A 27,629-nucleotide genomic window follows, 5' to 3' on the forward strand; every position below is an offset into this window, starting at 1 on the left:
ATCTTGGTGTTACTCCCTGCAAGATTTTATCTCTAAATAAAAGCTTTTTAAATTATATATTTTATTTAATACTTTCACAAGACAAACCTTTTTTTCAATTTTAGCTTTATTTTTGTTGCACAACACTGAAGGGTTAAAACTGACAGTATTTTTTATTTTTTTTACATAAAACTAAGACATCTTTTAGTTAATTGTAATGTGATCTTTTATTTTAATGTGGTCTATATCTCGTGTGAGCCCGTAGGGTGGATGACTTATAGGCTCATACTGTATCGATGCTGGATATTTAGCTGTTTTGGAAACACATTGTGGCCCCACAGTGATTTTTCTGCTAGAGGACAACTATAGGCCTGCATTCTTCTGTCTGTAAACTCCATTGTTATTCTTCTCTTATCTCTGTTATCTTAATCTCATCGCATTGTTTAGTTATCTTATTTGAAATAGCTCAATTACAGATCTATTATCTGTCTTTTGTCATGCGAACTTCCGATTAGGACGCTCTCAGTGTACACTAGTATGAAACGAAAAAAAAAAAAAACTTTAGTTGATTTTGTTTTTTTCTTTTCACAGCGAAAAACGTTCAAATATCAAAATAAATATTAATATATAATAATTTTAGAATTTGAGTCCAGTTTTGTTCAAAATACAGCAAGTGGGGGAAATCATGCACAGAGATAATTCAGTTTGTTTACAATTGTTGTAAGAATTAAATATAGACTGTTTTCTGCCTTTTTGTCTAAAACCAGCAAAACTGCATCGAAGACAAATGAAAGTCTCTCCTGTCATAATGAATAACATTTCAGAGCCGATAGAATAAATAAATAAATAACGTATGAAATATAGGTCTATGTTTTATGTTGTGGCGCCTGAAACTTTAATGTATGTTTAAATGCTGCTGTCTTGGCCAGGTCTCTCTTGCAAAAGAGATTCTTGATCTCGATGAGTACTACCTGGTTAAATAAAGGTTAAAAATAAATAAAATAAAATAAAAATAGGCAAAGTAAACTCCTGTGCTCACTTACAAAAAAAATGACATACGTATGTCTGAAAAAAACAGGTTTTATCCACAGATCTTCAGTGCATACATGGCAGCTTTGTTTAGTCCTGCACACACAGTGTTAAAGGAGGAGGTCAGTTCATTTAGCCTGAGCTGTCTGTCATCTCGACTGACCTGTGCGTAATAACGCAACTCACTGAAGGAAAATAAACCGAGGAGGAGAAGAAGTGACCCTTTACGAGCTGCTCTTGTGCACATATGTGTGTGTTTCTATGGAGGAGGTGGGGGGTGTTAGGTTAGTTTGTTGTGGCTTCAGTCAGTGGGTCGCTTTGCAGGTGATGCCAGGACTAGATAAGGAGGTCTAGACCAGCTTGTGACTCAACCAGAGGAACTGGACTGAACACAATTTACTGCAGCTTTTTGCCCTCGAGATAGTAAATGACCACTGGGCTGATTTCTGCTACATAACCGAAGGGGGAAAGATGGAGGGATGATAAGACAACAGAGAGCCTCTGCATGGGCTGCAAGCTTATATAGGTTGAGCAGGACAAACATGTTCAGTGCAACTGGAGTTAATATTACTTTGATATTACCTGATTGTTTGCACACCAGCAATCTGTTTATATCGTGTTTATAGCTTATTTTGTATATTGTATATTGGTAGAATTTCAATTTTTTTTATTCTTATTTTACTCTAACGTTTTTATCTATTCTTTCGTTATTATACTGTTTAACTTGCACCAACAAAACCAAAGCAAATTCCTAGTGTATACCTCTAATACCTGGCAATAAACACGATTCTGATTCTGATTCTGACTTCTTTTATAACCCTTTAAATCCTCAAAATCACCCGATGGCTGCAGAAGCTTTGGATTTATTTTTTTGCACAAATCAAAAAACTGTCATGAGGAGTATAATGATCTGTTGGATCTGGACAGTGAATTTGACTTTGTCGCCATATAAGAGCACTAAAATAAAAAAAATAAAAATTGTTATTTTTGTTTGCTTTGTTGTTTTGATTTTTTTAACTCTACTCTTTCTTTTTGTCATTATTATTATTTATTTTCCTGGTTTTTGTTTTTGTTTTGAATGTTGAGGTTGTTTTCACTATAGTGTACTTGATGGGTTTGTCTGTAAAACAGTAAACAGTGGATTGCATATATGAAAACAGCCTTGAAAAAAGGGAAAAAATAAAGTATAAAAAATACAAAATACAAAAAAAAATAAAAATCTAATTAGATCCGTGCATTCACTTACTTTCTTACTTTTTCAATGATAGATGGAAATATGTTACTAATTTCAGAGCAAATAAATTAAAATATTATAGGCTTGCAAATACAAAAAGCGACAGAGGTAGTAAAAATTGACACGTTATGTATTCAGCTTGTTTTTTTATTATTATTTTTTTATCATTTAATAATCCCTTTACGAATCGCTTTCCTACCAATAAATAATATAACAATAATTTACTTTTTTTTGTTCGAGAAGCTCAAACAACCTGCCCCTTAAGTAGATAAAGTATTTTTTTACAACACGAATAATTAGCAGATTATCATGCTCTGACCTTTTTAAGACAAAAGAGTCAACGGGACTCGACAAAAACGCAATAAATGTATCAAAAAAAGTCTCATGTTGAAGAAACAAAGACACAATTATGATCACAATGAACTCGCACAATGTCCATCTGTTTCCAAAAAATGTTTCCATTTTTTGTTTTTGAGTGGAAGGTTTGTTGTTGTAGTAGTATATCCATCAGGGAGGTTCTTCTGTACATCTTCTCTCTCCGTCACGTCATGCAACAATTGTTAGTTTTTGTCAATGACAGCTCCAGAAAAAAAAAACTTGGAGTCAATCGGTGCTTTCTTGGTTTCCATCTCCTCCATGTCATGAAATAATAAAGAAAAAACACTCTCCTCTCTGTAGTTTGGGCGATGTGATGAGCTGGTCACATGCAGGGGACCGGGATCATGCTGCAAAACGTCCTTGCAGGAGGGATAGGAGGGAGGTTTGGGGGGACCAACAGGAGGTCTGAGGGGCCCCCTTTCACGTCTCCACCGGGCTGGGTACCATACTGTTGGGGGTGTCCGGTAACTGAGAGGACAAAGAAGTCACGTCGCTGCCTGAGGAGTTTCCAAGAGAGCCCGATTCAGAGAAAGACACCTGAACAGACAGAAGCAAATAAGTGTCAGGATATGCGAAATATTCAGTCTTTTATTTTGAAAAACACCTGAACAGACAGAAGTCAAATTGTCAGGAAATGCGAAATATCCGGGCTTTTATTTTGAAAATTTTGGTTGTAAAAGTATCATAGTTCAATAAAAAAGAGAGAGGAGGTTTACAGTACAAATTAGTAGTAAGACATTGTCTGAAGTGCATAACTCAGGTGGGTTAAATGTGAAACCAAAAAACTTCAAAATAAAAATACTTCTCTATTTTCCAACAAACAGTAAATTCTTGACAGAGTAGAGACTGTATTATCGGATGTATTTAAACCTGTACAAACATATTTACAAATAGCCATTATCTTTTATATACTTTTTCTCATAATAATTCAATCATTTCCCTGTTTTTGCTGACATGGAGACACAATGCTGACATGCTTGTGGCCTCTCAGAGTGTGTGTGTGATGCAAGTCTGTATTCACACATGCAACAATATTCTGATTACTGTTTGTGTGCATGTGTGTGAGCACCAACATATTACTTTGCATACATCTCTGTAGATAGATAGATAGATAGATAGATAGATAGATAGATAGATAGATAGATAGATAGATAAATAGATAGATAGATAGATAGATAGATAGATAAATAGATGGATAGATGGATAAATAGATCTCAATAGGAGATTGCATGTTGTGGGACTATGCCAGTTGGCCTGTGTGCATGCATGTCTGTCTAACTCAGTCTGTCCTGAACACACACATACACACACACACACACACCAGTTGTTGGAAGGCAGGCTGGTCCAGTTCGCTCTGCAGGGCGAACTCACTCAGGGCTTTCCATGGAGGCTGGTATGTCTGAACCTCCACTGGGTTTCCCTGCATGGAGCTCTCATGTCGGATAGGACTCCCAGCCACAAGAGGCGTCCCTGTGAGGCCCTGCAGGTTCTGACAAAATAATAATAATAAAAAAAGCACAGCATAAGCATCATTTGTCTGTGTCCTGTCACTTTAGAAAGAACTTTAAAAAACCTGCTCTGTTCTCATGACACCTATGTTTTGAAAATACTTTTTTTTCTAAGTGAAAAGTGGCAATTTTATGTATGATAAATGCTAAATTTGGAATAATTGAGACAGCACTTTTTTTTTTTCCAAAAAAGTTTCCTCTTGGGTTATAGAGCAAAGATTGAACTATGGTGTCAGAGCAAGAGATGTAGACCAAAGCCTTGTGTGCAGCAGAGGAAGTTTTTACCTTTCAGGTCAAGCAACTGAAGCCAAAGCAGTTGATTCATTATTCATTGGCCTGAAGTTTGAATACAGAATAGCACTGGAGCCAACTGGAGCGGCTGTATACTGTGTCTTATGTGTAACTACAAACTAAAGTTTAGAAAAGAGTAAAATTATATTCTGGTGGTAATTTACTTTTGGAAAATAGAGTATCTGCAACTAGTGATAATCACAAGGCAAACAAATGGAAAACATTAAGCTACAAGGTTATTATGCTCATCTGTTGCATTTAAAAGCTTTAGTCCAGTCTCAAATAGAAATAATTGGCTTCAGTTGCTTGACCTGAAAGGTAAAAACGTCCTCTGCACACAAGGTTTTGTCTACCTCTCTTGCTCTGACACCATAGTTCAATCTTTGCTCTATAACCCAAGAGGAAACTTTTGGGGAGGGAAAACGTGCTTATTAATTACTAAAGTTTCTTCTTAAGTAATGCTCTTTTAGTGTTTTTTTTTTTTTTTAAACCATATATAGTATTTTGTTGTGTAATATGATTTGGGAGTGAATTCCATTCTTGCATTATATTGCTGTACTTTGACCTGATTTGGTTTTGAATCTTGGTAAAGTAAAACAACCTGCAGCAGCAGCATGCCTTGTGGAATAATTGTGTGTATCTGTACTAAAGGATATTTTTTTTGTAAAAATAAATAAATGGAGTCTTTGTTGATAACATGATATTTTCATGGAAAACATTAGGTTATTATATTCATAAGGCATCAGTTGCATTTAAAAGCTTTATTCCAGTCTCAAATATAAATAAAACTGGGTGAATAGGGTTCCCATGTATCATGTTTTTTAAATAATAAGCAAACACAAGTAAATGTATGAATGAATGAATGCATAATTGTAGTAGTAATGAAAGTGGTCTTGACTTACGAAGATGCTTACAGTCTTATCACTGTGGTGCTGTTGCTGGAGCTGCTTCATCAGGATGGACCTCTTCTTGTCTTTGCAGCGCTTGTTCTGGAACCAGACCCGGATGACTCTAGGACTGAGTCCGGTCATCTCCACCAGCTGCTCCTTCATCAGGGCGTCCGGTCTCGGGTTGGCGTTGTAGCAGGTCCGCAGGGTGTGGAGCTGCTTCTCGTTCAGCACCGTCCGGACCCGGGTCGTCTTCTCAGACTGCTTGTGGCCGTGGTTCCGATGCGGGGCCTGCCGCACCGTGACCGGGTCTGCAGAGGAAAAACATCCGTCAGAAGCTGCACAAAAGCTCCAGTAAGACTGTCACACTTTGATACAGTTACTTAGCAGCCCAATAATCTCGATCTGCACTGTTTTGCCTTTTGCATATTTGTTTTATGCAATAATATTTATCAGCCTGGCATGATTTTTTATTAAAAATAAGAACGAAATTCTGCTCCATAATATGCAGAGGTGAAAGACGTTTGCATGAATTTCCAAAGACCAGACTATTTATCAGCCTGGCATGATTTTTTATGATATAAATGTCTGCAATAGCTTAAATTCAAAGGTTAAAGAGAAAAACTATTGGGAAGTTCCTAGATTATAACATATTTTTAATATTTACATCATGCATGGCAATAAGAACGAAATTGTTTGCATGAATTTTTGATACAGCTACTTAGCAGCCCATTAATCTCAATCTGCATTGTTTTGCCTTTTACATCGTTGTTAAATGCAATATAATGTATCAGCCTGGCATGATTTTGTTATTGTATAAATGTCTGCAATAGCTTCAAACCAAAGGTTAAAGAGAAAAAACTATTAGGAAGTTCCTATATTTTAAAATATTTAGATTTATATCATGCATGGAAATAAGAACGAAATTATGCTCCATAATATACAGAGGTGAAAGACGTTTTGCATGATTTTTTGATACAGTTACACTGTTAAGAATTTCCCAGTAAAATAACAGTAAAGAACTGGCAGCAGGGTTGCCCTTATGTTACTGTAGAATTAACATTATTATACTGTCACTGAAATTTACAGCTTTGTACTGTTAATGAAAATTACAGTTTGAACTTTATTAATTTCACAGTATTTTACAGTTAATTTACTGTTTAAACATACATTATATTTTTTTTCACCTTTCTTTTACATTATCTTACTGATTTGTTTTAATGCACTATTTAGGTTGTATTTTTTATATACATTTTAAAAAACATTATTTTTTGCCTAGATGAATAGACTTAGCAGGTTACAGACATAGGAATAGTCACACTAAATACAATTAAAGGCCCTTGTTAGGAAAAAGGCTATAATAGACTTGTTGACACTTTTCCCAACATGTCTGTCTATAGCTGGCTACAAGCACAGAATGCAAACCATAACAACATGTGATGAAGAACAGAGCTAATTCACTGATTTTACAATCATGTACAATGTACAAGCCTCACATGAGCAGTTCAGGTCCCAGAATTTAAAGAAATACTGCATGAAACTGTTACTGATGATACTTCAGACAGTTGATCAGCAGTAAAGTGCTGTTTTTTAAGAATGCATTATAGTTCAGTTAAAAAACTGCCTATGAGCGTAATTTAACAGGTTTTCTTTTGTATTAACAGTAAAGCACTGTTTTTAGCAATAACAGGTTAATACTGTTGAAATCCTGCTGTAAATTAACAGCAATTGTTTACAGTGTGATACAGTTACTTAGCTGCCCATTCATTTCAATCTGCACTGTTGTGCCTTTTACATCTTTGTTTTATGCAATCATATTTATCAGCCTGGCATGATCTTCTATGATTAAAAATGTCTGCAATAGCTTAAAACCAAAGGTTAAAGAGCAAAAATCTATTGGGAAGTTCCTAGATTATAAAATATTTTGATTTACATCTTGCATGGAAATAAGAACGAAATTCTGCTCCATAATATACAGAGGTGAAATTTCCAAAGACTAAACTGCATGTTTTTTTTAAGATTTGCGTTTTGCAATTTAACCACTCACGTCTTGCATTGCTGTTATCAGCCTATACTAATCCTTAACCGTATCGCAGTAAAAAAGGAGGTTGTTTCTTTTCACCAAATAGGCCTCAATTAGATTTAAAAAGCGCAGCTGGAATACGAAATCCCACCTGGAGGCCTGCAGTCTCACAGCACTGAGCTGCTGTGTTAAAGGTATTTCTTTAAAGTAGGAAGTTAGTGAACATTATTCACACATTTGCTTTGTTCTGTTTCTGTTGGCATGCATGCGCCTCAGGATGGCAGCTTTGCAAACACACACACACACACACACACACACACACACACACACACACACACACACACACACACACACAAACACACACACATACTGACATATAGGCTATAGTCTATCTGCCACAGTGTGCTTGTGTGTGTGTGTGTGTGTGTGTGTGTGTATATATAGGCTCAAATAAGCCTACCAGATTATTCAGATAATGGCAACAGAGCAGGTTAGAGCTAATGAGATCAATTATGAAATTAGCCTGAAGAAAGGTCTCATCAGCACACACACAAACCCGTAAACCACAAACAAATCTGGATGTTAAAGAAAGCTAAAAAAAATCCTTGACAATCTTATATTGATTTTTTTTATTTCGTTTTTCGAAACTTAAGCAAACCTTTTCTTTTTATTTAAGTTGTAAAATATGAGAATTTCTTTCAATAGATTTCTTTTATTCAGGAATAAACTGATGATTTTATGATGTTCTGGTATTGTTATAAATAGTTGGCTTAAGTAAAATAAATAAATAATAATAATAATAATAATACAAATAATAATAATACGAATAATAAGAATAAGAATAAGAATAAGAATAATAAGATTAAGATTAAGAATAAGAATAAGAAATTTCTGCGGATTTTATGATGTTCTGGTATTATTATAAACAATTGGCTTAAGTAAAATATAAAATAATAATAATAAATGAAATAATACAAAATTAATAAATAGAAATACAAATATAACAATAATATTAATATTCCAACCTGCCAGGTGCAGCGGTCTGTTGGAGTGGATGTGTCCCGGGCTGATGGGGCTTCCTGCGGAGCTCCTCTCCAGCAGCAGGCTGTGGTCTGCCCGGCACAGCAGCTCGTCTTCCCGCAGAGAGAACTCGTCTCCCGGCAGCAGCTGCCTGCTGCACACCGAGCACCGGAAACACTCGATGTGGTAAACGTTATCCCGGGCTCGCATCACCAAGTCGCTGCTGCTGAAGCCCAGGTTGCATTTTGCGCATTTTATTCCAAACAACCTGGAAAATTAAGGGGGGAAATGTCAAAGAATTAAAAATGTAGGAAGAAAAATGCAACAAATAAAAAAGGAAAAACTTTCGGAGTTGAGCTGTAGCCTATATCTAAATGAGCTTATGCTATAATTTCCTTTTTATTTTAATGGATTAATGTGCTGCTAAAGACATGTAAATCCAGAGGACAGATGGTCATTTTGTAATGGGTTATGTATGAATAAATGTGTTTCGTTTTTTTTGTCTGATGGGTCTTACTTTGTCTGTCTGTCTGTCTGGTAACAGTATGTCTATTGTATGTGTACTTTTTCTCAAACTGAGCTGCCTATGGATGCAAAATGAATTTCAGTGCAAACTGACAATACAGTTGTATCGTATAACAAAAATACTGTGGAGTGTATTTTCTATTTTTGTGTAATATTGTGCAGTTAACGTACAAAATGCACAAAGGTCTGCTGTTTTTATGTGCGCACTTTTCTTCCGTATATCCAAATTAGTCTTTTTTTTAATTAGCCTCTTCATAATATAAAGTATTATCTTTACACTTCATGTCTATATTCAGGGAATATTCTGATTAAACTCCTACCTTACATAATCTCTTTTGCAATAGGTTTTTCCGTCCCGGACGAAACAAGTGCAGTTCTCATCCAGGTACTGGCTGCACTCTGCACACTTCAGGCAGGCTGCATGCCACTCCAGGTCGGGAGATACTCTCAGGATGTACTGGTCATGGATCTGACTTCCACATCCGACACACATCGCGAATCCTGGCTTCTCTGCAAAAAGAAAAACGCAGCCAAATATAATCACAAACATTTATGCATTTATTCCTTCCTTTTTAAAGTCCAGTTTTGCAGTTTTGCAGGGACATTCCTCTATTTTGCAGACTTGTGTTATGTAACAGATGAAGACTTTTGTTAGTATTCGTCAAGCTGTTTCATTTCTAAAAAAAAAAAAAAAAAAGCACCTCCTAAATGCAAAATGATACTACACAATATTGCATCATTAAAAAAAATAACTTTACTAATCGTTGCACTGCTGAATATATATATCATGTAGCCCCATAATGCCACCGTGACGAAAACAAAATCTGCCACTTAAAACTCCACCGAGCAGTTTAGCTTTACTTACTTTTGGAATGATCCCCCATATCACCCAAGAAAGAAGAGCTGAAAATAATATCCACCATACAGGACGGATAAAGGGGGATTGTGGTAGATGCAGAAAAAGATGTGAGGAGATGACTGGCCCTTCGGCTGCCTCCCTGATAACGTGTGTCTCTCCGGACTGGGAGGGTGGAGGAGGAGGAGGAGGAGGAGGAGGGAGGAAGAGCAGAGGAGGCTGCAGAGTCCACCACGCTGCTGCTATGACGTCATGACGTCAACACAGAACGCTCCAATCACCCTGCTGCATCTCAACCTGTACAAATAAATAAATCCATTGCATATTTATGTTTGTATGACAAAAGCTTAAGAATGCAGATTTTGTTTCTTCAAAGATTCAAGGAAAAAAAGATATAGTTAAATTAAAATGTTTTAACACAATGGAACCTTTTTGATTCTTTAAGATGCACATTCATGATAGTGATAATTATCATCATTATCATCATCATATCCTCCTGAGACCCAGCCAATTGACATGTGTCCTCTGTAGTGGACATTTTGTCCACATGCATATCCTCTTACTCTTTTGACCTACTCTATCAATTCCTGGTGTATTGTAAAGAGGACATCCTGGGCTTTCCAGTGATATGGCATGTGTTTTTTTGTTTTTTGAATCAATTTGAATGTATTCTTGGTTTAATATCATTCTACAGCCATAATCTGTTCATTTTTTTAGTCTTTTCACACTGAAATAGTCCTGTAGTCCACTACAGTGGACAATAAAAATAAAGTTTAACAAGCCTAAATTGTTAAGATTTTATTTTTAACCCTAAATAGGAAGGAAATCACAAAAAAGTAATTGGAAGACACTTTTTTGAACTCGGTTCCCAGGAGGATATACTAAAAAATATTCAGTATCTACCCCTCTAAAAAAAAATCTGAATCTGTCTAGTTAAACTAAGGTTTTTGGGTCACACAATAACTGATTAATGATAAGAAATATATTATCAAGGCAAGGCAAGGCAGCTTTATTTGTAGAGCACATTTCAGCAACAGGGCAATTCAAAGTGCTTTACATAAACATTCAAGAACATTGCAAAAAAAGTGCAAAAGAACATTAAGACATAATTAATACAGTTATAAAAACATAAAAAACATTATCAGGGTATTTTTTGGTCCATAATACAAGTGATTACATTTGTAGATTGTTAAACTCTCCACAGATTCACACAGGTAATAGATAACTTTTATGTTGCTCCTCTGGTGAGGGATTTTTATATCGTTTTCCATTAAAATTTGGATTCTAGCTGTTCTGTATATCTTGGTCCAACATCAATATCATTACATGTTATGATGGGAAAATTATGTTTCTTGAGAGTCACATTGTCCTGGCATTGGTTTTTGAGTTGGAGGCAAAAAATAGTGCAAATTACAGCCTTGATATATTTTTTTATATTAAATAATAAATAGCAATATAATATAGTAAGTAATATAATAAAAGTAAACCAATTCTTGGAGTCATTTGTTTTTTTGCACATAAATTCAGGAGGATCTGAGGACAGTCTCGTGTGCTCCGTCCAGGTTGCTCATCTACTCGAGAACGAGGCCATCTATTGGAGGAAAAGCAGAACTACATTTATCAGAGAAGCACCTTTTAATTCAATATATGGATCGATCTGTCTAATATGAGCTTGAAAACTAAAGATCTTAACTAAACGTCCTTCTTGCATGTCTAAGAGGTATCCAATTTCAATCTGCATTACACATTATATACAGTAGGCCTAAAAAAACAATTATTCTGAAAATTAAATGTGTCAATACAAAAGCTAAAAAATAACAATATTAGATTAACAAAAACCTTATTATTGTTTGTCAATTCCCATTGACAGGCTCGATCTGTTTGAATAGTTGCACAATACCAATGTTTGCAGTTTTCTTCCTGTTGGCTATCTTTTCCTCCTTCATCCTCTAGGTTTAAGTAGAGCTACTAGAAACAAACACTTCTCCACATTTTCTCCTGCAGTTGCCAGTTTTGATGTCAGCTATAATCTCAAATCTCATCCCCCACTTGCCACCACAGGTTGAACCAATATACTACACCTCTGACTTTTTATTATTCCTCCCTTAAATAATGACTCTTATTTTGAAAGCCACAAACCAGATTTGCTCTTCCTGTTTCAATCAGTGGCTTGATTGGTTCGAGACTCAACTACAACTTTAGTTTGCTCACAAGCCGACCAGACTAATATAGGCCTATATCCATATGTAAGAGGAGAAGTTTGGGGGAAATGGTGAGTAGAAATATATTAATGTGACTCAGACACGGTGACGTTTCTGTTAATGTGGTTATTTTGCTGCAAGAATGAGGTGATATTAGTTTAACTACCAGCGTGGCTGTGTGATTAGGGTCAAACTAAGTGGACTTTTATCCCTCAACGCTGTCTTACATGTGAGTTGAGGCTCAAACTATGGTTAATGTCGTGTAAAAACGGGTTAGGGTTAGTATTTTAGCTGATTTGCATTACTGCCAAACAAAAACATAGTGTTTTGGTAGTTTTTTTATTGATTTCCCAACTTCCAGAGGGCATTTTTCACTTAATATTACTTTATTTTGACATACTATACTATGATTCTTTATTTTATTTTTTTCAACATACTATGCTGTAACTTTTTTTTGCATTTTTTGCACATACTACAATATGACTGACAAATGACTTTTTTTTCTAAATACTATACTACTTTTTTTTTTACATACTACATATTAAACCAGCTGCTTTGCTAGCTGGCTACAGTATCTTCATGTCACTATGTGCAGTTGTTGTGCAGTTTAGTATTCCTGGCATCAGATCTGCTGTAGAAAATGCTTTTGGCCTTTGACAGGGCTGAATTTACTGACACTTGATTGTCCATTAAACCATTTTTAATTGCCATGAAAGAAAGAAGCATGGCCAATGACCTCAATGCAGGTTGTTGCAAACTGCCCAAGCAATGAAAGTTAACATCCCATTATTGTAGAGAGTATAATTATTCTTGCTTTATCTTTTTACACTTATAAATGTGTATAGCACAACAAACTGACCCTGTTACACTGAATGGCATCACTGCCAGCAAGGTGGGAGGAGAAGTAGTCTACTGTGTCATGCCTGATAGCTGGTACCAATTGTAAGCCTGCAGTATTTTAACAGGACCTAAAACTGTCGGGAGGAAAACAAGGATACAAAGAATACTTGCAGCTGTCTGCCATAACTGGTGCATGCTTAATAAAGACGTCCTGTATCTCCTGTTTGTGTGGGTTGTTGTAGGCTCCTGTATGGTTTTTTCCAAAGACATCAAAAATAGCTTTGCAGAGACGCTGTTTGATGTGGAGAGTAATCCATCATTGCAAAAATGTAGCAACCTATAAAGTGCACAAACAAAAAGTGATACCTGAGCTACACTTAGACCCGACAGGAAGGTAGTGAGTTCAGTTTGGATGCATGAACTGGCATAACTCCACTGAGGTCATTTGCAAAACAGCAGGAAGTGCTTTTATTTTCTTTTGAGCAAGGTGGTTAAGGAGATCAGTAAGGTCAAAGGGGTCACGATACTAGTGGCACAACATGATTCATACCAAGGTCTTCTACCAGGTAATTTGTGTGGTTTTCTATGCTGGTTTTTGACAGAAGAGAATTATAATGAATGATACAGATGTTATAGTTTATTGTGCATGCTGTTATACAAAAACAATTTGTTATTATCATTTTTGTTGGTATATGACTGAATATCGCTCTGCCTCACTGCCGTGTAAAAATCTGTTTTTGGTTCACACCATATGACACAGAAATGAAACTGACTTTAGCGACTTAAAATCAGTTTAACTTCACGCACTTCTGTGCAGGAGCCTCTGCTATTGGAAAGTTGAGTAATGTCAAATCTGACACCTGTCAGTGGTGAAAAAGGTGATTTCTTTAGTGAGAAAATTATCTCTCTCTCTCATGATATACAGTACATGTCATGAATTCAGTGTTTCGGGCCTGAAAAACTGAACATTGCAATTAATATCACAGTGACAATGACCTTTAACTTTTGGAAATGTGAATGTTGTCACGGTTAAGCTTTTTTCACCTGTTAACCTCAAACCTGGCTCAGAAATATGGCATATAGATATCAGCTTAAATCTGTCTTGTTATTATTAGCATAAATGACATTTAACGTTTTAAAATGCAGTTCTAAATATTGTATAATAAAAAATGTTTCCTCTATATCATTAGTTTACAAAAGAAAGTTGTTGGCTACTGAAATTCATTTGCTCAAAATCAAATTTAGTGAATCCAGACTCACTCTCAGTAGAATAATTCTGTTATTCATAGTGTTTGGGCGTGCATAAAAAATCAGATATTATGCATATTGGGTTTTGCAACTTTAAGTATTATGTCTCAATGTTCTAATGCATCTAAAAGTTTTTTTTTTTTCTTTTTAATGAGTGACTTCATCCTGTATTCTGTGATTGTTCAATAGAACTGTCAGCTCGTACATCTAATGGTATTTCAATTGAATTAGGATGCATTCAATTAAATCTTCGGTATTTTAATACAGCTCATATTGATCTTTATTTCTAGGCTTTACTCTGTTTAGTAGTAGAACAAGGTGCAGCATGTGGCTAATTCAATGTGACGGACCCACTTGCATCAGTCACTTTAAATTGTGCTATAGGTATGCTGTTTCAGAGAGTAGTATCATATTCAAGCCACTTTTATTTCTTAATGTAAAAGTGGGTTGAATATAAAAGAAATTTGCTGCAGATTGTTTTAAAACTGGGCTGAGCATTACCTCTTTTATGCTTTTATATAACCTTTTCACCCTGCCCTTAGAGAGCTCATTATAACCATTACTTTACCTTTTATAGTCTCTGTCACTGTTACTAAAGATCTGTGAGAGCCTTGTACTGTATAGTACGCCTAAACACGTTGTGTCTCCCTTTACAGATTCTCCTCCAAAGAGTGTCTACTGAGCTGGATGTGGCTACTATTTCAGACATCACTGAGGTCAAATCCCAAGATGCTTTTGTCAGGACCACGTCTGCTGGTAAGCCTTTTGTTGTGATGCAGTAAGTTGGCGTAAACAATGAAAACGTAAAGAGGACTAATGAAAGGCACACCAACCGAACTGATACCACTTTAACACCATCCAACTATTTGCTCAACGTCCTTTGTAGCAAACTCGCATCTCTGTCTTTGCTACTTTTTCCCCTCAAAGATAACTTAGAAACCAACTTTATGGTAACTCATCATAATGATATATCATGCCTGATTAATTTTTGTAAAAGCATGCATTAAGTGTGGTGCACTTAATCATTCAAACTTTTTGGCAAAGTTTTGATCGTGATGCTGTGATTTATTTATGCCTGCTGTATTGTATATAGCATTTCCCACAATGCATAGCCTGCACAGTAGAATCAAATATTGAATGTAGACTAAATTATTAGATGCACTCATAGTTTTGCTAATGCTGCAGATCAAGGGTTAAGTTTATTAGCGTTTCATATGTATTCAATATACAGTGACAGGAAATGTCCCAGGCAGCATTATTGTTTGTGACCTGTTAATGACTGCTAGATCAAGCCCAGCAATCCTAGCTGTCACTCTAGCATAAAAGCCTCCCTGAAGAATCTCTAATCACAATTTGATGGGGCCCATTAACCTCATGAAATATATATGTGTGACTGAAATCATCCACTTAAACTTTGGCAAGAGCAAAATGTTCTTGTTTGGAATTCAGGGGGGGCGGTTCGGGGGCTCTCCTGGGCTGCATTACTGAACTTTTCACAGCGACTCGTTGTCTCTTGAATGTTTTAGGGTTCTATGGCACATTGCCTTTATTGTCAGACCTATAAGTAATCTACTGTGCCAATTCCTTCCTTCTCCCCCGAGCTTGATTCAGTTGAAGTCGTGCCAATTTGTTTATGTCCGTTGGAGCATCTTTATTTTTTGAAAATAATAAAAGTGTTGCTTTGAACACTGAATACGTTTTTTTTGTAAAAATCTTTTATTGAGAACAGACTGTTCTCTGAACCTTATTTGGTTTTTAAATTTTATAGCTTTACCATATGTGCCGTGGAATTGTTTTTGTCATTTGTACAGATATTTCAATTCCAGCTAATTTATGTCCCTAATTAAGATAATTTCTGAAACTAGTACACTATTTGGAAAATTACTTGTGGATGAACAAATTCATGGATTATATAGAGCTGCAAGAATTAATCGATCAATCAATTAGTCATCAACTATTAAATTAATAGACAGCTATTTTGATAATCGATTAATTGGTTTGAGTATTTTTTTAAAGAAAAATAAATCAAAATTCTCCGATACAGCTTCTTAAATGTGAATATTTTTTAATTTCTTTACTCCTCTCTGACAGTAAACTGAATATCTTTGACAAGACATTTGAGGACGTCATCTTGGGCTTTGGGAAACGCTGATCGACATGTTTTGTTGTAGCCCTTAGATTAAAGAATTTGAAAGAAACCAAGAGAGAGTGATCCTCAGTCTGATCATCACATAAATGACCATCAGATAAGCAGACTTACTTTCAATTAAAGAACCCATTCCTTTAATTATATAAATGCTTTTATTGACCATCATTGTCTAGTCGTTGTTTAATTAAGATAACAAAAGCCACACTACAGGGTACTGTATATTTATATATCTATCTATTTATTTATTTACAGTTTCCGCACCTTCTCATGTGGGGCTTCCCCGAAGGCTTCAGCGGGAGAGACACACCTGAGCTCACCAGCGCTAAAGTGGTATCTTGAGGTACAATAAGGCAAAACTTTCAGATCCATTTTTAAAAATTTGATGGCTTTTCTTTTTCTTTTCTGTTTTTGCCGTTTCTTGCTTTCTTTCTTTCTTTCTTGCTTTCTAGCTTTCTTTCTTTCTTGCTTTCTTTCTTGTTTTCTTGCTTTCTAGCTTTCTTTCTTTCTTTCTAAATGAAAAGCATGTGCATCTTGGATATGCTACAAATAATTAATTTCAAATTTCTTTTCAATCTTGAGCCAACTACTTGTTGTTGTTGTTATCATGTCCATCATATCATAGTTGAGAACACATGGAACCCATATGCAGCAGGCTGAGAAGTATGTTCAGCGCAGTTGTTGATTTGTTCATTTTTGGTTTCAAAAAGCACGCTGTGTAGTATGTGCAGTTTGGTGTATATTTGTATCTGAAGCAGCAACAGCTCGAGGACACACAGTATTGCTACATGTGGTCTCAAAACTCAAACCTCGCCTTGGCTGACTTTATGTCTTTGTGTTTATTCAGGACGAGACCTGAAGAGCGGTGACAACTTCAAGCTTCTATATGAGCTGATGAACGGAAGGCTGCAGGTATTTTGTTTTTCATGTTTGCTTAATCAATTTCCTCTTACGCGTGTGTTTGAGGGTGTGAGATTTGCGTACTTTCTGCATGAATTGATGTGTTTTTATAATACTGTTTAATTACTTTAATTTGAACACATTTGAATAAGTTGATTTGGACTTCTTTTTTCTTACTCTCAGATTTGAACCTCCTTGAAATGTAGTTAGTGGCCCTTTTAAAGCTCTAAATCATTTACCAGAACCAATAGTGAGTTAGCTTTAAGTGCTTTGAGACCACTCTTATGTCCAGAGTCAGCCAAAAGTGAAATTAATATAAGCACTCAGGTTATAAGATATTAAAAATGTGTAAACAGATCTCCTTAAATCATTTTGTGATGACTTTAAAGACAAAAAGGTAAAGTATTACTTTGAATACATAATTACAGTATAATTCACAATACTTTGTTTTTATTTATCACAACAGTACGTTGTTGCAGACATACCATATAACATGGTATGTCTGCATGCATAGTTATTTATTTTGTGACAAAGTCCTCAAAAATGGCTCAGAGAGAGGAAAAAAAAGAAAAATCACATCCTCATGCAAGCGAGGCCGGTCTGAGAGGGGAACCATGTTGCAGATTTATAATTCATAATTCTTCAGAGTTAATGCAGTATTCACATGATAATTAGTATTAATTTTTGATTGGTGCCTCAGGGCAGTTCTGCATTGTTAGGCTGAAGAATCTATGCCATTATTACCTTATCAGTGTAACTGTCAGCCGCCTGTTTTATTTTACAAATGCACATCTTGTATTTTATTATCAGCTGCTCTCATCAGCACAGAACGGCGGTCCTGTTGCTTATCAGCCGCTTTAACAAAAGACTGTGTCACTTAAATGAGGAAAGAAGCATTTGTGTTTGGACCAGTCAAAACAACGCTATCACCCAGTGTGTGATGCCTCTGAACACACTGACTGTAAATAATTTGTCCATTGAAACCAAACAGAGAAAGAAAAAAAATATCAATAATCCAGTTTTAGCACCATGTTATACTATTAATAGATTCATATTTGTTAGTCATTCAGTTGCATTTACAGTTTACTGTAGATATTGCTGTGACTCTTCAAATTTCTTTGAATTTTAAATGGTTTGAGGCAAAAACTCAGGGGTGGACAAAACAACAGGAAAACCTTACAATATAATGCAATCTAATGCAAGAGTTGTTTGATGCAGCTTCTATTTTACACAATCATCCATGCCATTTTAACATGTGAAAACAAAAAAAAATTATATAGTCTCTTTTCATGAGCAATGCATTAATTATTTAATTGAATTGTTTAAAGCTTTATTCTTATGGTTTTTGATTCCCTGAATTAGATGTGGAACTTTTTGTTGATTTTGAGATTAGTCGACTGATGAAAAAATTAATCTGCAACTATTTTGATAATAGATTTATCATTTAAAAATAATTGTTCTCTGGTTCCAGCTTCTCAAATGTGAGGATGTGTTGCCTTTCTTTGTTTTATATTTAAATATCTCTTTTTTTGTTGTTGTAGAAAACAACATGATACTTTTGGCCTCATGAAATTGCGATTGGCGTTTTTCATGACCTTTTATAGACCAAACCAATAAGTGATTAATTGGGATCATCAGCAGATTAATAATAATAACGAATAATTTGATAATAAAAGTAATCGTTAGTTGCAGCTTTAGACAAAGCATTGCATGCGTTCTTGGCTGTACAACACAATCCTAAGTGTTGCTGGGTAATTTAATGTAGTATACACAAACAGTCCAGCTTTATTCTCGTGCCATGTGCTCCGTAGTGTTCTGCTTACTGACCAGCTGATTCATTCAGTTGTGTCACAATCTGCCTGTTTTGTAAAGCACTCATGTTCTCACACCTGAGGGAAGCTTTGCTGTGTGAAGGAAGAGGTTTCAGCATCACTTTGGGGTATTTTATTAACAGGACAGCAGGTGCACGACTCCCTGACCCGCTCCCTCCACCAGCTGTGTGTGTGTGAGCATGTGGAGACCAAATGGTAGGCAACAAGAGCTCAGGGAAAACTGACCGAGCTTGGCAAATCGACCGGTGACTCTGGTGAACCAAAAGCTGCCTGCTGCTGCCTCAGTCGTCTACTTTCCAGAGGAAACTTTGAAAAGCTGTTTGTATGCAGCTGGATACTGAAGGCAAAGGGGCGTGCTTTTTTTTTTCTGTCTCTCAAGTGAAAAAAAGGCCGTCTTAGATTGACAGCGCCTTTCATACTGTATTATCCGGCCTGGCTTTTAACTCCAGGAGAACTGTGTTCACAAATTGATGCTCTGCTCCTTTGGGGCTGTAGCTGAAACATTAAATTGTGCTGAAATATTCATATGTGAGTGCATTTAGCTGAGAGCAATTGATGTGCGACTCCCCAGAGGCCAGATGGAAATGTTGCAGGGCCCCAGCATGCGCTGGCAGACACCCTGAGCTCTGGCCGGGACAGTGATTGTGATTTAGCCGAGGCTAACAAGTCAGACTAAGTTGAAGACTACTGGATTCAGGGCGACTGATGTCAGTGTCTGCCCCGGTGGCCAGATACCAGAGACTGATGACTTGTGCCAAAACCAGTTGGCAACTTATAAAGGCTATCAAGGATTTTAAGACAAATAAAGTATTGGGGAAATGGAAAAAAAGGCGCTTTACCAGCCCGTCACACTCTACTCAGTTGGAAGAAAACCACTCACTGGTGCAGAAATCACCAACAAGTGATTTAAAGCTTCAGTAGGCAGAAAGTTTTTGGCATCGTTGGGCAAAAATGCCATAATAATCTTTCAGCATAATGTAATTCAAGTACTCTTAGAGATAACTAGACTTCTGCACCTCCTCATGGCTCTGTTTCAGGCTTTAAAAAATCTTTGACTTTGGCAAATCACAGGTAAATTCAGAGAGAGAGCGTTCCTATTGGCTGTGCTCCGGCTGGTGGGCGGTGCTTGGAATTTCCTCAACTGTTCTCAACATGGCTGCCGGGTCACAAACTTTCTCATTTTACAGCTAAACCGTACACTACAAGATGTTTCTGAAAACATTTGAGGCGAGAAATAGGCATTACAGTAACAGAATATTGATTCATATTTGATCAGCGCTGCCTAGTTTGACCGTTTGATCGGAGTTTGCGAGTGATTGACAGTTACAGACGGCAAGGCTCCAGCTCGGCTCTGATTGGTTGTTTTCCTCCGGTACCATTAGGAGCACTGGAGGACACATGATTTTTTTTTTTCTCCAGATTACCTGTCTCATGCACTACTGTCAGGACATAGTGACCGTTTTATAAAAATAGCTTTTTTGAATCATATTTGACAACTTAAAGCTGCAGTAGGTAGAAATGGAGCAAACAGCCACTTTTGTTGTGAAACATCTCAGGGAATGGATGCTAAACAACGAGGATTCGATTTTTATTCGCTTAAAATAGTTACATTATACACTCACATATTTGAAAGTGTTAAATTAAAATGTTAATGTTGAAGTAATTATTTTCTATTAATACGTCTACATGTCTGTTTATTGAAATGCAGAAGCGCTACATTGCAGTTGGCATCTCAGGAGCAGTTCAGCATCTGGCTCGAATGAAAAACAGAAATGTAAGTCAAATCACACAAACTGACAGTAAATTGTGTGTCATAATCCACCTATTTTATTTATTACTTTGTTAATATCATGCAGTATATTCCACTATGAATGAAGAGCAAAAGCTTTTCACAAGACCAAACTCAAAATTCGTATTTAATTCAAAAAGTTTGTTTGGAACAATAAACAAGCCATGTCCGTGGGAGAGAAAAACAGGAAGTATTTGTTCACATTTGGAATAGAAATGAGTTTGTAGGTGTTTAAATCATTCATTTCGACTGACTCACTGCATTTACATGTTGTTACTGTAAATGTTTGGTCAGGATGTTTATGCATTTGTTGCAGAAGCAAGACATTGAATATGAATATGTTCGTGGCTTTTAATACGACTTAGGAAAATGTTGAATCAGTGGCAACCATTTCCCTGAAGGGTTGGGCTTTTTACTCAATGTTAGCTAATTTACCCTGCATGTATTAAGTCATGCATAACATACTTACATGTTGGACTGCTGAATTAATTTTGATGTTCTGTAGATTATTTTATTCAGTTCTTTGGAGCACAGAGTGATGTACTGTTCCATCTCCCAGAGGACTATCTCTTTTGTGTCCTCATGTTTATCACATGACCAACTTAGCGTATACGTCTAACATATTCAGGAGCAACAAGAGAAATTAATTAGTATTTTTTTTTTTTTTTACTTTTCCTTTGAAAAAACTTAATAAAAGCCAGAGAACTTAACATGAGGCAAATCATACTCAAGAATTAGTTTCTAGCTTTATTCCTTTTCATAGTTTGCTAGTGTTCCATTTATTAGCAAATTAAAAATGTGATTTAAAGTCACTAAAAACAGATTTAATAATTAATATTGTATCTCAAGAGGACTGAAGTGATGGAGCTTGGTCACTCAGTGGGTCTTGTTTCCAGTTCCAGATTGACCCACTTTTTATTCCAGGTAGCATAACAAGCATCTGAGGGGAGGGTACCAGAAGAAAACTGTTTTATGTTAATGCAGAAAAAATCTTCCGTAGCCATGACAACAGCCTCCTGAGTGGATTTCTTCCACCAAGCGAACCTCTAGATCTTGTGCACTTAAGAAATATGTTTCAAAACGAGAACCTGAGAAGCTTTTTAAAGAACGATGTATAATTTATTTGTATTTTTCTCCTGCTTCAGAGCCTCTTGAAATAGTGTCCTGTGTGAGACGTGTTCTGAATCTGTCAGACCGCAACAGTAATGCAGTCATACTTCCCACATCTGTTTGTTCTCAATGAGATTGACCTTTTTCAACATATACCCAGCTGTTTTGAGCCGTATGTCAGCGTTCAAAATCTCTTCCACACACTTAAAAAGAAATCACATTCATAAACAAAACCACTTAGGGGTTGAATCAGCCTCTTGGACAGGCAATTGAAAACGTCAAGTGCTGGATATTAATACCAGCTCATTTTAATGGTAAGGTACCTGGTTGTTGTTTATATATATGATATATCATATCATATATATATAAACTCATCGTCACTGTACTAAGTGACAGCTAGTCACACAAGTGTTGCCATTAACAAAGACCCTGAGACATCCATCTTCCAACTGACAGACTGTGGTTTGATGGTAAATCTTTTCACGGTGAGGAGGTGTAATGGGTTTTTATGTTGACAAGGAACCAGAAGTATAAATTGATAATTAAGTTTGCAGCAGTATTTCCAGTTTTCAGTACCTTTCAGTAAGAGTCAGCTAACATGGTTGGCATTGCCTGGTTAGTGCTGTTGAGTTGTACTTGGGACAAATACCAACTAACTAAAAACGCACTGCTGGAGTTTGACAGCTAATAGTCGTTCCACAGAAAGGTAGTGGGATTAAAACATTAAACCTGCAATAACTGTTCTTTGGCCACCTGGGAGCAGCAGAAACAATACTGACATCCCTTTTTAAGTTAATATAGCGATATTGTGATCATACTATACTATGATTGTTTTTTCATGAATTTTTTTGAACATGCTATACTATGACATTTTTTCATTAAATGTTTCGACATATTATACTATAACTTTTTTCATGAAATTTTTCGACATGCTATACTATTACTTTTTTTTCATGAAAAGTTTTTGACATGTTATACTATGACTAAATTTCATGAACTTTTTCGATATAATATACTATGATTTTTTTCATGAAATTCTTTGACATACTATACTATGAATTTTTTCAAATAACATTTTTCGACATTCTATACTATGACTTTTTTCATTAAATTTTTCGATGTGCATAAATTGAAAGATTTCATGATCTTTTTCGTCATACTATACTATGACTTATTTTTCATGAAAATCTTTCGACATGCTACTTTTTTTCATGAAATTTTTCGACATGCTATACTATGTCAAAAAAAAAAATTCGACATGCTATACTATGTCAAAAAAGTTCAACATAATATATTACATAACATAATATATTACATAACATAATATATTATGACTTAATATATTATGACTGTCGAAAAAGTTTATGAAAAAAGTCATAGTATAGTATGTCAAAAAAAGTCATAATATATTATGTTTAAATTTTGACATAGTATGTCGAAAAATTTCATGAAAAAAAGTAGCATGTCGAAAAATTCAGGAAAAAAGTCATAGTATAGTATGTCAAAAAAAGTCATAATATATTATGTTGAAATTTGTTGACATAGTATAGCATGTCGAAAAATTTCATGAAAAATAAGTCATAGTATAGTATGACGAAAAAGTTCATGAAATCTTTCAATTTATGCACATCGAAAAAAGTCATAGTATGTCGAAAAATGTTATTTAAAAAAAGTCATAGTATAGTATGTCAAAGAATTTCATGAAAAAAAATCATAGTATAGCATGTCAAAAAAGTCATAGTATAGTATGACGAAAAAGTTCATGAAATCTTTTAATTTATGCACGTCGAAATATTTCATGGAAAGTCATTGTTTATCACATTGTTAAATTTCATTAAAAAAAAGTCATAGTATAGTATGTCGGAAGAATTTCATGAAAAAGAATTCATAGTATAATATGTCAAAAAATTCCATGAAAAGAAACTCATAGTATGACTAAAAAGTTCATGAAATTTTTCGATATATGTCGAAAAATTTCATGAAAAAAAGTCCTAGTATAGTATGACTAAAAAGTTCATGTTTTTCGATATGTCGAAACATTTCATGAAAATAAGTCATCATATAGTATGTCGAAAAATTTTATTTAAAAAAATTCATAGTATAGTTTGTCAAAGAATTTCATGATAAAAAGTTATAGTATATTATGTTGAAATTTTGTCATAGTATAGCATGTCGAAAAATTCCATAAATAAAGTAGCATGACTTTTTTATACCTTTTTTCAACATACTATACTGTGACTTTTTGACATATCTTATGACTTTTTTCGACACACTATACTATGACTTTTTTGACATACTATACGATAACATTTCTTCAACATTATACTACGATTGTTTTCAACATACTTTATTTCTTTTTTTTTAAAACATACAATGACTTTTTTCTACATACTATACTATGACTTTCATCAACATGTTATACTATGACTTTTTTCGACATTACTTTCTAATGCCATCTTCATGACATACTTTACTTGACATTTTCTGCCTTTTTGATGACATACTATACCATGACTTTTTTAAAAAGAGTCAGCCTATAAACATTAAGCTTTAATCTTGAGATTCAGTAGATTTATGCGCTCAGTGAGTTAAAATATTTTTTTTTAATTTCAATTGTATTGAAATAATTTATATCAGCTTTTCACACCTGAAGTACCACTGTTATTACAGTGTTATTTTATGAAGCATTCACATATTTCTACATAAGGAAGGAAGGGGGTAATTATCCTACTGTGCCTAAGAATCTGTAGATGTGAATCAACAATGATCATTTAATGTTAATGCAGTTAAAGTGACTCCCTCTGTGCCATTATTAAAACATTTTAATTATTAAGTGTCTAATGGTCACTGTTAATTCACTTAGCTTCCTGTGAATGTGACAGGGACTGTACCTCTTGATTCGTCGGAGAGGTCCCAAAAGCAATTTACTTCTTAGCATGTCTCTTAAAGGTCTACTCAATGTCTCTGCCTGTCAAAATTGAACACTTAAGTCAGACTGACCTAGTACGATACTTATTGACAAATTGGGTTCATAATAATCATTTAGGCACACCTTTCATTTGGCCTTCAGTAGTAGTGGAAAAGCATTCAGCATCAAGTTTTGTTTACAGTTATTAACAGTTATTAGTGCACAAATAATCTAGCTTCATCAATGGGCAGTGAGCTGGAAGTTGAATCGTACGAGTTATCGCTTCCTTTACATGGCTGGTTGAGCTGGACGGGGTTCAGATTAGAGGCACAGGACCTTGAGACATTAATACCGAGGCAGCTGTGACAGACCGAGTCTGAGCCAGGGTTTGGCACCCATATTCAACAGGATTCCTTTGTGTATGTCGAGAGCCAAGCAGATCATTATTTATTTACTTGTTTCATGGCATGCGATAGGCATTGTTGTTTTTGTAAACTAGATTGATGTGATGAGTCTACAGATAGAAGGTTACAGATCCAGGTTATTAACTTACATGTTGGCTCATTAAAGAAACAGTTGCCTGCTGCTGTAATAAAATAAATAAAAAAAAACAGGTTTTGTTGGGGAACCTTTTTTTTCAACAAATTTGATTTTAAGGATTGGGTGGATTTTAACACCAGTGTCACATCATCAACCTGGTAGTTATTTGCTGTTTCCCAACAGCTCTACATTTCCCTGATTGATGATTTTAAAGTAAAATGGAAAGCTTGAAACAGCAAATATGTTTCTGTATTATTTGAAGTATCTTTATTCAGTGGAACAGAAAATTACTTTTATTTTATATTCTTTCTATTCTATTCTGTTTCAGCGATGATTCAAGCTTTGAAGAAGGGATCATTGGTCAAACCCAGATTTAAATATCAAACAATAACTCCCTGTTAGGGACAAATATACCTTCCACATAACAATGCTGCTTCAAATGTACTTGAATTATTGTGTCACATTTAAAATAGTTCCCTTTAGATATAATACATCTATGATTCTTTAATCAATAATTCAACATTTTTAATAAATATATTGTTTGCAAAAAAATGTTTGCATTTGCTTTAACATTTTCTCTTATTTATTATGATAGTAGTCCTAACCCTAACCCACTGGTACCAGACTGTTGCCCACAAAAGCCATGCCGTGATCATCTCATAGCATGGGATTGCACCTGGTTACTGTTAATTGCACATGGTTTAAGCCTCAAAAGAACAACCTGCTACACTCCATAGAAAATAAAATAGAAACATCAATGCCAGAAAACAGGACATTGGCAGTTTGCACAGTAATTATTTTGGGATTAAGATGCAGTTTTTGGGCTGCAGTAGTCTGACTCACTGTATGTGGACTGTGGGTTTGTATAAGCCTGCCATTGACCGCCTATTTCAGCGGGCATTCTCCTCCCCTTATGCTATCTGCACTTTGCAAGGACACCATCGCTGCATCCTGTGCTTAGCACAGCCAAAGACGATTGTGATTGGTTAAAGAAATACAAACAAGCCAGAGCATTTTATTTTTTTCCCTTATACCAGAATGATAATGTGTGGAACAAGACCTTTCTTTAACACTGACACAGCACTGTGGAGATAGGGCTGCACTAACCATTATTAAATGGTGTAGTTAAATGAATTGTTTCCTATCACAAGTCTATAGTCTATAGAGTAAGTCTTATGGTCAGTGTCGAGGATTCAAATCAATTACTCAGGGGAATGAGTCTTTAGTTTTGTGTCTCCAAAAAGAGCTGCAGACAGAATACTTGTAAACAAGTACTGATAATATTCTTCTTTGCGCAACAACAGTCACTTACAAATTAATTAATGGTTCTCTGTATGAAATTAAGACCATATTTCACATGCACTAACATGCATGAACAATGCTAGCCTAAACAAAGCACAAAGAAGTGTTGATTACAACACACACAGGAGAGTGACTTCATTCTCTGCTCAGGTAGACATTACTCCTCTATATCTTTACATAGCAAATAGTTGTTTTCTGCTATATTAATGTTCTGAATATCGAATGTAGCACCTTTTTAAATACAGTTACAAATAATCCACATACCCAGATCTGCAAATGAACTAGGCCTACTTAGTTCTCAAAACTTAAAACACTTGTTTTGATAGCTTAATTGTAGCCTTAATAGTTATTAACAATTAAAACATTCTCTGGATAGCCTACTTGTAAACATTTGACAAGCAACAAAATGCCGCAGTTTATCTTGTGAATTAATTATATGAGAGGGTAATTAAGGGAGTTGATAGTTCTCACGACACACTTACAATGACTTGATTAATTAGCAGTTGTTGTGACAGGTCTTCCAATGTTAATAACCTTAAATAATTTAGATTTTTCAAAATCATATGCACATAAGGAGATGATGCTAATGAAATAATGTTGTACAGTGCAGTGTGCAACAAGGAGCTTGCAAGAAGGATGTATTTGATTAGAGCCCACTGCAGTATATTTGGTACAGCTTCAAATCACTTAACGAGATGTATTAAGAGTCAGTAAACTAAAAGGAGTTAAGGAAATACTAACTTTTATTTTTGCTATTTTCATTCAAATGACAACACCTGCATTTGGCAATAACTTCCTCCATATCAAGTTTACAAAAGTGTCTGTAAACATTAAAGTGCAAAGAATTTGATTGCCATTTAGGGCACATGTCTTTTAAAGGTTCATGCTACAAGCACTCCATTCTAGTTTCATGTGAAGAATCCAGTCACCTACCTTTTCATTTCATCCACACATATATACCCTACTAATGTTAAGTAAAACAAAAATGCTATTCAATAAATTCTGATGATGGTCCATGGTTTCAAATCAAACAAATAGGTGACAGAAAAGGCAAAGGTAAAAAAAATAATAATAATTGGCTGT

The 27,629-nt window shown here is 35.3% G+C and overlaps 1 protein-coding gene and 2 long non-coding RNA genes across 5 annotated transcripts; 2 read left to right on the forward strand and 1 right to left on the reverse strand.

The window, feature by feature from the left end:
• Positions 1-2,379: 2,379 nt before the first annotated feature.
• Positions 2,380-9,902, reverse strand: isl2b (ISL LIM homeobox 2b). Of its 3 annotated transcripts, none has more exons than XM_074625766.1 (6): positions 9,740-9,902; positions 9,195-9,384; positions 8,355-8,617; positions 5,334-5,617; positions 3,942-4,109; positions 2,380-3,157 (listed from the first exon to the last, which is right to left on the reverse strand). In XM_074625766.1, exons 1-6 carry the CDS (start codon positions 9,795-9,797, stop codon positions 3,041-3,043), a joined length of 1,080 nt encoding a protein of 359 aa, XP_074481867.1. In that variant the 5' UTR covers positions 9,798-9,902; the 3' UTR covers positions 2,380-3,040. The 3 variants fall into 3 exon arrangements, with proteins under 3 accessions (XP_074481867.1, XP_074481857.1, XP_074481870.1); XM_074625756.1 differs by having other exon boundaries at positions 5,322-5,617; positions 9,740-9,901; XM_074625769.1 differs by lacking the exon at positions 9,740-9,902 and having other exon boundaries at positions 5,322-5,617; positions 9,200-9,378.
• Positions 9,903-12,769: 2,867 nt separating this feature from the next.
• LOC141762002 (uncharacterized) lies at positions 12,770-16,549 on the forward strand. The gene is made up of 3 exons (XR_012592691.1): positions 12,770-12,873; positions 14,676-14,775; positions 16,421-16,549. It is a non-coding gene; the product is annotated as an uncharacterized LOC141762002 (long non-coding RNA).
• A 453-nt stretch (positions 16,550-17,002) lies between these two features.
• Positions 17,003-27,198, forward strand: LOC141753277 (uncharacterized). The gene is made up of 3 exons (XR_012590423.1): positions 17,003-17,077; positions 20,606-20,671; positions 25,573-27,198. It is a non-coding gene; the product is annotated as an uncharacterized LOC141753277 (long non-coding RNA).
• Positions 27,199-27,629: the final 431 nt, after the last annotated feature.

This window comes from Sebastes fasciatus, chromosome 2 (genome assembly GCF_043250625.1).
Source record: "Sebastes fasciatus isolate fSebFas1 chromosome 2, fSebFas1.pri, whole genome shotgun sequence".
Lineage (NCBI taxonomy): Eukaryota > Metazoa > Chordata > Actinopteri > Perciformes > Sebastidae > Sebastes > Sebastes fasciatus.